At 29.3% G+C, this 10409-nt stretch overlaps 1 protein-coding gene across 1 annotated transcript; it reads left to right on the top strand.

Annotated features, from left to right (window-relative positions):
- The first annotated feature begins 984 nt into the window (after positions 1-984).
- On the top strand, positions 985-4151 carry LOC100260818 (glycerol-3-phosphate acyltransferase 1). The gene is made up of 3 exons (XM_059741327.1): positions 985-1266; positions 1371-2615; positions 3045-4151. The coding sequence occupies exons 2-3, from the start codon at positions 1728-1730 to the stop codon at positions 3918-3920; spliced, it is 1764 nt and encodes a 587-aa protein (XP_059597310.1). The 5' UTR covers positions 985-1266; positions 1371-1727; the 3' UTR covers positions 3921-4151.
- Positions 4152-10409: the final 6258 nt, after the last annotated feature.

Raw genomic sequence — 10409 nt, 5'->3', positions numbered from 1 at the left:
TGGTGTTTGTTTTTTTACTTAATTCTAAATAGAACCTTAATACTTAATAGTATTAAATATTAGGTTGTTTGTTTTTGTAGTATTTTATTTCTATTAAGTATTAAAAAGTAAAAAAAATCATTGTGTTATTTTTTCTATTTAGAAAAAGCCACATATTTTGGCTTTTTCTATTTAGTAAAAAGTTTATAATAAGTCATGAAAAATTAAAAAAACAAACAACCTAAATTCTAAAACTAAATGGTTTTCAGCAAAAAGCCAAAAAAATAAACACTACCTAAAACTTACTTTGCTAATATTGCGAAGCTGACACTTTATAGCATTTTGTACGGAAATACTGACAGAATTGATAGTACTATACATAAAGATGTGCAACTGAAGTAGTTTAATTTGGCTCTTATAAATGCACCCATCATATTTAGATCATTTACTTCTTTGAAGAAAACCCAGCTACACTGATGTCTACTGATACAAATCCATTAAATTCGAACTTAAATGCATATATATAATTCCACTCACCAGTTCTTAAGCACCCTGCACATAAATTGATATCTTGTACTATCTTTATTAAAAATGTATTGGAACGTCTTTTATTATAAGAATATTTTAGTAGAAGAATCATCTGTCAAATCTTTTTTTCGAAAAGTTTTAATTATTTGAAGGTATTTTTTGTCAAATATCTTATTTTTTTCAAAAAAAAAAAAAAAAACCCCAAAGTAAAATTTGAAATTAAGATCAATTACCATACATACATTTTCAAGTTCTGTTTATGTCACCATTTCAGCATGAATTTGAAGTGTTATACTGTTGCATTCATGAAAAAATAAACATTCAAAGTTAATGATTGAAACTTCACCAAACCATAAATAAAAAATGCATGAATTTAACTACCCATATCAACAAAAATCCAATGAAAATTTCAAAATGTGAATTCAACCCATTTCATGGTCTTACCCTAACGAAGTTGGCATGATGGCTAAAAAGACTTGAATTTTTTCGGTGAGATACTGTTGAGATCTCAACAAACTCCTTTAGGCTTGAGATGGAAATGATCGTGTGTGGATAACCCCCTCTGCAACATTGACCCATAACATAGCCCATAGCTTAAATGTGACCGATCAAGGGCATTTTCTAGGTCTTAAAGATAAATTTTCAACCACATCTGCGAAAGGGGTTGGCTGAAATCATCTATACGCGTCTTACTAAGACTATAAACATTTAATCAAGAAAAGTCAATGCAAATAGTGGTTGAAATTGAATAACAGAAGGGTTTGACCTGCTTAGTTCTTGAAAATTGAAATGCTTTTTAAAAAGTCGAATGATCGGATGGTTTTTAGCTCATCTAACTTTAAAGTTTTGACTTTATTTTCCAGATCTGTGATGGGTGGAAGGCCATTGATGAAGGGCATGTATTCTTATCTTCAATAAGCAGAAGGGGCCCAATGGTATCCTTAAACATTTGTGCACACATTCCAACACATAAGGAAAAATGGTAGAAAAAGAGAGTGATTTTCAAAGACAAAACCGCACTGCAAAGGGTGGTGAGTCTGGTGACCAACACTCCAACCTACCATAATTGTTGCCAGCCAGGTTAGAAAACCCAAAACCATGTTCTGGTTTCGAAAGGAGAAAAAAAAACTTTGAAGAACTAGAGAAAATGTTGAGTCTACAATTAATGCTGGCGGTGTGGCTCACCAAATGACATGGTCAACCTCCTTCTGCAGCCTTAAATGACCCCTATAAATATTCTCTGCAACCCTTCGGCTTCTCCACACCCTTCCTCATTTACTAGCTTTCCTTGCTATCTCTCTTTTTGTGTAAAATTTCTCCTGCTTTCCTTCGTCAGCTCTATTGGGGGGCGCATATTCATTAACATTGAAACTGGAAGCATGGTGTTTCCAATGGTTTTTCTCAAGATTATGGACTGGGTTGTGTACCAACTATTGGCCAACTCATGTTATAGAGCTGCAAGGAAGATGAGGAACTATGGTTTCTTTCTGAGGAACCCTTCTCTTAGAACATCACAACAATATCCCTCGTTCCCTAGTGTGACCAAATGTTGTTTGGAGGGCAGAGGGTCTCATACTTTGGTCTGTGACATTGATGGAGCTTTGTTAAGATCCCAGTCTTTCTTTCCTTATTTCATGTTGGTTGCTTTTGAAGGTGGTAGCATTTTCAGAGCATTTCTCTTGCTGCTATCTTGGCCCTTTTTGTGGGTGCTTGACTCTGAGCTCAGATTCAGGGTAATGATTTTCATTTCCTTTTGTGGGCTTAGGTTGAAGGACATGGAGAGTGTTGGTAGGTCTGTTTTGCCTAAGTTTTATCTTGAGAACCTCAACCTTCAGGTCTATGAGTTATGGGCTTCAACTGGCTCTAGGGTTGTCTTCACAAGTGTCCCTAGAGTGATGGTTGAAGGCTTTCTCAAGGAATATTTGAGTGTTAACCATGTTATAGGAACTGAGTTGCAGACTGTTGGGCAATATTTTACTGGTTTGCTGTCTGGTTCTGGTTTGCTTGTAAAGTGCAGTGCTCTCAAGGAATTCTTTGGAGAGAAAAAGCCTGATATTGGCCTTGGAAGTTCAAGCCTCCATGACCACCATTTCATCTCCTTGTGCAAGGTATTTTTAGTAGCTATATTTCTGTGCATAAATTCTTCTGAAATCACTCTCAGTAATTACCAAGAAAAACTAAAGGCAGGAGGGCGATATGAGAAAATTTTCTGCTACATAACTAACATCTTTCCATTTTCTTGTTACTCCAACTAGCCCATGCATATCTAGGACTCCCCCTGTGGGGTCAATTGGGTTTTTAACCAATTTGCATTAAAATCAACTTTTCCAGCTAAGTAAGGGTAGGCGAAAACTTTTTTCTTTTCTTTCCAATATTCAATTGCAGTGGCCACAAAAAGTATGGTTTCTTACACGTGCAATTACAAAAGCTGATAACCTTTTTTTACAGCAAATATGAGATTTATATATTGTATATATCTGTATATGGATATCTTTTAATTGATGTTTGCTTGGATTGAATGTATGTGACTGTGACAGGAAAGTTATGTGGTGACCAATGAGGACAGTAAGAGCAGCGCAAGTTCAGTGATGACAAGGGACAAATACCCAAAGCCTCTGGTGTTTCATGATGGAAGGTTAGCTTTCTTGCCCACCCCTTGGGCAACTCTTTCCATGTTCTTGTGGCTTCCTCTAGGCATAGTCCTAGCCATCTATAGGGTTTGTATTGGCATCTTCCTTCCCTACAAGATGGCCAATTTGTTGGGTGTTTGGAGTGGTATTGACATAAGGCTCAAAGGGAATGACATTAACCCTTCAAAGTATAATAATAGAAAAGGGGTTCTCTATGTTTGCTCACATAGGACACTCTTGGATCCTGTTTTTCTGTGTACAACCCTGGGGAAGCCCTTGACTGCAGTCACATACAGCCTAAGCAAGACGTCTGAGATTATAGCTCCAATAAGAACAGTTAGGTTGACAAGGGACAGAAAAAAAGATGGAGAAACCATGCAGAGGTTGCTGAGTGAGGGTGACTTGGTGGTTTGCCCTGAAGGAACCACATGCAGAGAGCCTTATCTCTTGAGGTTTAGCTCTTTGTTTGCCGAGTTAGCTGATGAGATTGTTCCTGTTGCCATGTACACACATGTGACCATGTTCTATGGCACAACTGCAAGTGGTTTGAAATGCCTAGACCCCATCTTCTTCCTCATGAACCCTAGGCCAAGCTACCATGTTCACGTCCTTGGGAAATTGCCCAAGGAACTCACATGCGCTGGAGGGAGACCTAGCTGTGAAGTGGCGAACTACATTCAAAGACAACTGGCTGATGCTTTGGGCTTTGAGTGCACCACTCTTACAAGAAGGGACAAATACATGATGCTTGCTGGGAATGAAGGGGTGGTCCAGAACAAGTGAAAGGAAAAAATACCTACTAGCTACCCCACCAAATATATCACCTTCCCACTAATGGCCTTCCCATTTTACTTTCCTTTTTCTTTTTTCTTTTTTTCCATGGGCAAATTTTTGTTATTATAACTGTTGTTTCTCAATGATATATGGGGGAAAATCTTAGATGATATTTCTTAGTATATACATATGTGTAGCAAAAGGGTACAATCTCCATAATGAAGGGTCTTTTTATTTTTATTTTTTCCTTTTTTTGACTTTTTATCATTAAGATGGACAGTGCAATATGGCATGGGTCTGTGTACGTGGTATTGATTGATTGCTGATGTTTGCAGTAATATCATTTAATTACTGTGGACTCTAGTCTCTTCTCTTCCTGCAAGTTGCATCACAAGAGAAGCCATGGATATTGTAAATTTCTTTTTGGAATTGGTGTGCATTTGTTTTCTTCCTCCTGCCTCCTTTGATATTGGCTTGGAGCATTGTCTATGACTCTATATGTGTATTGACAGTCACTAGTAGTCTAGTACCTTTGGCATTTTCTTTCTCTCGAGAGTTTAAAATATAAAAACTCCAATAAAATTTAGGAATAAAAAATGATGAAAATATTTTAAAAAAAAAATTAAAGTTGTTTCTATATTAAATAAAAATCTTTTTTTTTTTTGCTATGCATACCTTAAGAGAAAAAAATCATGACAAAATATTTCTTTCGTGGAATTTCAAATTTCTTATGATAAGACAATTGAATTAAAATTTTGCCAAGAGTATTGCAAGTACAAGTTCTGATTTAGTCTTATTAAATTTGCTAGACAGCTGTTAAATTGAAGAAGGTAGCCCTATTCCCCATAGGTTAGGGGACCCTTTTTTCTTTTTCTTTTTTATTTGATATTGGAAATATTTAATATTATCTATTGGAATTTGAAAGGGGTGATTTTAGGGTTTATTAAGAAATTGTTCTTAAATTTCTATTTTTATTTTTTGTTTTTCATAATATAAAATAATCTTTTAATTTAATAAATATATTTGACATTTTTTTTAAAAAAAAAGTAATTTTAAAATATTTTTTTTAACAAATTTAAGTTGGGTCATGATTATTTTTTTCAAATATTGGAAGTAATAATTAAAATTTTTTATATTATATAATATAAAATTAAAAAATATTCCTAAAAATAAATAATAACTATTTTTAAAAGCACTTTCAAAATATTAATCGTAAAAGCCATCTTGATTTCTTTAATCTCAAGTTTTATGGGACCTTTCATTTTCGAAGCTGCATTGAGATGTGCACTGTTAACTGTGGGTTGGTGCACTCAAAGCTTCTGTACATGCATTCAGTGACACCATAAATGTGCATCTAATTCAATTCTGTGGTGTGACACTTCCTTCAATTCTGTGGTCTCACTTCCTTTTTCTTTTCTTTTTTTTTTTTAAGTGAAAATTACCACTTATTTTCTAAATAGAACACAAGGTTATAATTTATTTCACAAATTTGTTGGATGAAGATTCAGTATAACCAAATTTTTATTCTAAAGATCATAGTTTTTTAAAAGTTGTATCCTTATAATTTATACGAGCCACAGAGGACAGACTACATTTTTAAAATTTCACAAGAGTAAAATTATGATATATTTATTATAAAGGAAAATCTTGTTTAAGTAATTTAGAAGTAGGAGTGTAACCTACACCGGTTGATCTAATCCAACTGAATCTAACCCAACGTTTAGACAGGTTTAAGCCATCATTTGTAATGCTCAGATTGGCTTGGATTAGGTTTTTTGAAGCTAAATTCAATTTGGGTTGGGTTCAAATTAAAGCTTGAACAACCCGAATCTAGCATGAACTCAATTGAATGTTTTCATAATATTTATAATACATATTATCATATATAATAATATTCATTTTCTTTTTTTAATTGCCTAAAATAACTTTTTTCTTTTTTTTCCCTTTAAATTTTGTGTTAAATTTTATAAAATTTTTAAATGAATAAACATGCTAAAATCATTATAAAATAATTTTTTTTATGACTAAATATTGCTTAATTAGGTTTATTGTGATAAAATAAATGATTCCTTAAAATATATATATATTCTTAAAAAATCACCATTCATCAAATCCAATTTTCTACCCTTTATTTGTAAATAACTTGATATATGTAATAATCTCATGTGTAAGTTTCTAAACTATTTTGAATAATTTAAAATATATTTTTTTTTGTTTAATAAATTGCTATTTTATTTGATTTTAATGAAATTCATTTAAGATTTTTAAAAATATAAAAATAAAAATACTTTGATTTAAATAAAATATTTTCTATAATTAAAATTTCATATTAAAAATTATATTGAAGTAAAATGTATATCACTTTTCAAGCATAAATTCTATAAATTAATAGAACATAACAAAAAAATTTGATTTCATCCATTCATTATTATTTAACATTGTATATAATCTTCTTTTTATTAAAATTTACCATGCTTTTATTTGTATATTTGAGTTGTTTGCAATTTTTTATAAGGAATTCATTAGTTAATTAATTGAATATCATCTTTCTCTTAAATCATTAGTAGAAACTGAATTTAATTTGGGCTTAAATCAGTGTTCTTGTCTCTTTCCAATAAGTAATTTCATCATAAAGTATTACCTTATCTTTCCTTTTAGGAATCATTTAAGTTATGTTTGGTTCTTGAAAAATATCAAAGAAAGATAAAAGTGTTAAGAAAAATGATATTCACATAACTGGTTTTACTATAAAAGAAAAATACAAAAGAAAGTTAAATATAATTAAAATTATTAAGAAACTAATATATTTTTAAATTATTTACTTTTTATGTAGAAGAATTAAATAAGTGACATGCCTTTAAAGTATAATATAAAAATAATTTATTGATTTTAAATTTATTTTTTATTTTCCAATACTTTTTCTTTCATTCTATTTTTCCTCTATATATATATATTTTTTTTTTTGTATTTTTCCTCAAATCTTAAGGTTTTAATTTTACCTTTTAAAATAAAACAAAATAAGTGATGAAAAATTATTATAAAAAATAAAATAAAAAACATTTTAAAAGTAAAAAGAGATTTAGCTATTACTTAGGGGTGTGGATGAAAAATGTGAGTTGATAATAGGATAATAAATGTGAGGTAGACCTATGCTATTTGCAATAGAATGTTCCGCAAGTGAAGATACAATATCATACCACCTACATCATACTATCCACACACACTGAGTGATTCCCTTTTCATAAGAAGATCTAAACACCAATCCCATCCCCCCTTGATTAATCCAAGAGTAATAGATCTTGTATTATCGTAAGACAATAAATATAAGTTGATATATGTTATTATATTATTATTAAGTTGATAGGACCCTCCCCTCTCTAAGGGACCCTCCCTCCCATTTAATTGATTCAAAAGTAACAGCAATGTCTAACCATTCGAAAACAACATACTATCCACATACCCCAAGTCGATTTTGTATTATCATAGAATAATAAATATGAGTTGATATATGTTATTATGGTATTATTAAGTTGATAAGACTCTTCCCTCTCAAAGAGGACCCTCTTTCCTCCCAATCAGTTGATTCAAAAGTAATATCAACATCGTCAAACTACTCCAAGACAACATACTATCCACATACCCCAAGTACATTTTATATTATCATACGATAATAAATACAAGTTGAGATATGTTTTTATGTTCTTATTGGAAAGATACAATTTTTTATAAGGAAATCACTAGTTAGTTAATTGAATATCATCTTTCTCTTAAATCATTAGTAGAAACTGAATTTAATTTGGGATTAAATCAATGTTCTTGTATCTTTCCAATAAGTAATTTCATCATAAATTATTGCCTTATCTTTCCTTTTAGGAATCATTTAAGTCATGTCTGGTTCTTAGAAAATATCAAAGAAAGATAAAAGTGTTAAGAAAAATGATATTCACATAACTGGTTTTACTATAAAAGAAAAATACAAAAGAAAGTTATATATAATTAAAATTAGTAAGAAACTAATATATTTTTAAATTATTTACTATTTATGTAGTAGAATTAAATAAGTGACATGCCTTTAAAGTATAATATAATAATAATTTATTGATTTTAAATTTATTTTTTATTTTCCTTTACTTTTTCTTTCATTCTATTTTTCCTCTCTATTTTTTTTTTTCATATTTTTCCTCCAATCTTAGGGTTTTAATTTTACCTTTTAAAATAAAACAAAATAAGTGATGAAAAGTTATTATCAAAAATAAAATAAAAAGCATTTTAAAAGTAAGAAGAGATTTAGTTATTACTTAGGGGTGTGGATGAAAAATGTGAGTTGATAATAGGATAATAAATGTGAGGTAGACTTATGCTATTAGCAATAGAATGTTTCACAAATGAAGATACAACAACATCAGACCACCTACATCATACTATCCACACACACTGAGTGATTCCTTTTCCTTTTTGGAATCATTTAAGTCATGTTTGGTTCTTGCAAAATATCAAAGAAAAAAAAATGTTAAGAAAAATGATATTCACATAACTGGTTTTACTATAAAAAGAAAAAAAATACAAAAGAAAGTTAAATATAATTAAAATTAGCAAGAAACTAATATATTTTTAAATTATTTACTTTTTATGTAGAAGAATTAAATAAGTGACATGCCTTTAAAGTATAATATAAAAATAATTTATTGATTTTAAATTTATTTTTTATTTTCCAATATTTTTTCTTTCATTTTATTTTTCCTCTATATTTTCTTTTTTTTCGTATTTTTCCTCAAATCTTAGGGTTTTAATTTTATCTTTTAAAATAAAACAAAATAAGTGATGAGAAATTATTATCAAAAATAAAATAAAAAGCATTTTAAAAGTAAAAAGAGATTTAGTTATTACTTAGGGGTGTGGATGAAAAATGTGAGTTGATAATAGGATAATAAATGTGAGGTAGACCTATGCTATTTGCAATAGAATGTTCCGCAAGTGAAGATACAATATCATACCACCTACATCATACTATCCACACACACTGAGTGATTCCCTTTTCATAAGAAGATATAAACACCAATCCCATCCCCCCTTGATTAATCCAAGAGTAATAGATCTTGTATTATCGTAAGACAATAAATATAAGTTGATATATGTTATTATATTATTATTAAGTTGATAGGACCCTCCCCTCTCTAAGGGACCCTCCCTTCCATTTAATTGATTCAAAAGCAACAGCAATGTCTAACCATTCGAAAACAACATACTATCCACATACCCTAAGTCGATTTTGTATTATCATAGAATAATAAATATGAGTTGATATATGTTATTATGGTATTATTAAGTTGATAAGACTCTTCCCTCTCAAGGAGGACCCTCTTTCCTCCCAATCAATTGATTCAAAAGTAATATCAACATCGTCAAACTACTCCAAGACAACATACTATCCACATACCCCAAGTACATTTTATATTATCATACGATAATAAATACAAGTTGAGATATGTTTTTATGGTCTTATTGGAAAGATACAATTTTGTATAAGGAAATCACTAGTTAGTTAATTGAATATCATCTTTCTCTTAAATCATTAGTAGAAACTGAATTTAATTTGGGCTTAAATCAGTGTTCTTGTATCTTTCCAATAAGTAATTTCTTCATAAATTATTACCTTATCTTTCCTTTTAGGAATTATTTAAGTCATCTTTGGCTCTTAGAAAATATCAAAGAAAGATAAAAGTGTTAAGAAAAATGATATTCACATAACTTGTTTTACTATAAAAGAAAAATACAAAAGAAAGTATATATAATTAAAATTAGTAAGAAACTAATATATTTTTAAATTATTTACTTTTTATGTAGTAGAATTAAATAAGTGACATGCCTTTAAAGTATAATATAATAATAATTTATTGATTTTAAATTTATTTTTTATTTTCCTTTACTTTTTCTTTCATTCTATTTTTCCTCTCTATTTTTTTTTCATATTTTCCTCCAATCTTAGGGTTTTAATTTTACCTTTTAAAATAAAACAAATAAGTGATGAAAAGTTATTATCAAAAATAAAATAAAAAGCATTTTAAAAGTAAGAAGAGATTTAGTTATTACTTAGGGGTGTGGATGAAAAATGTGAGTTGATAATAGGATAATAAATGTGAGGTAGACCTATGCTATTTGCAATAGAATATTTCACAAGTGAAGATACAACAACATCAGACCACCTACATCATACTATTCAGACACACTGAGTGATTCCTTTTCCTTTTTGGAATCATTTAAGTCATGTTTGGTTCTTGCAAAATATCAAAAAAAAAAAAATGTTAAGAAAAATGATATTCACATAATTGGTTTTACTATAAAAAGAAAAAAAAATACAAAAGAAAGTTAAATATAATTAAAATTAGCAAGAAACTAATATATTTTTAAATTATTTACTTTTTATGTAGAAGAATTAAATAAGTGACATGCCTTTAAAGTATAATATAAAAATAATTTATTAATTTTAAATTTATTTTT

The sequence above is a fragment of the Vitis vinifera genome, chromosome 12 (genome assembly GCF_030704535.1).
Source record: "Vitis vinifera cultivar Pinot Noir 40024 chromosome 12, ASM3070453v1".
Taxonomy (NCBI): Eukaryota; Viridiplantae; Streptophyta; class Magnoliopsida; order Vitales; family Vitaceae; genus Vitis; species Vitis vinifera.
Note: the sequence above shows the minus strand (reverse complement) of the source record. Positions and strands in the feature narration are given on the sequence as shown.

What these genes read in the sequence shown, in the direction of transcription:
- LOC100260818 (XM_059741327.1), top strand. Translation starts at nt 1,728, where the DNA reads ATGACCCCTATAAATATTCTCTGCAACCCTTCGGCTTCTCCACACCCT. An exon ending in ATTTCATCTCCTTGTGCAAG is followed by an intron (nt 2,616 to 3,044) that starts GTATTTTTAGTA and finishes TGACTGTGACAG; the next exon opens with GAAAGTTATGTGGTGACCAA.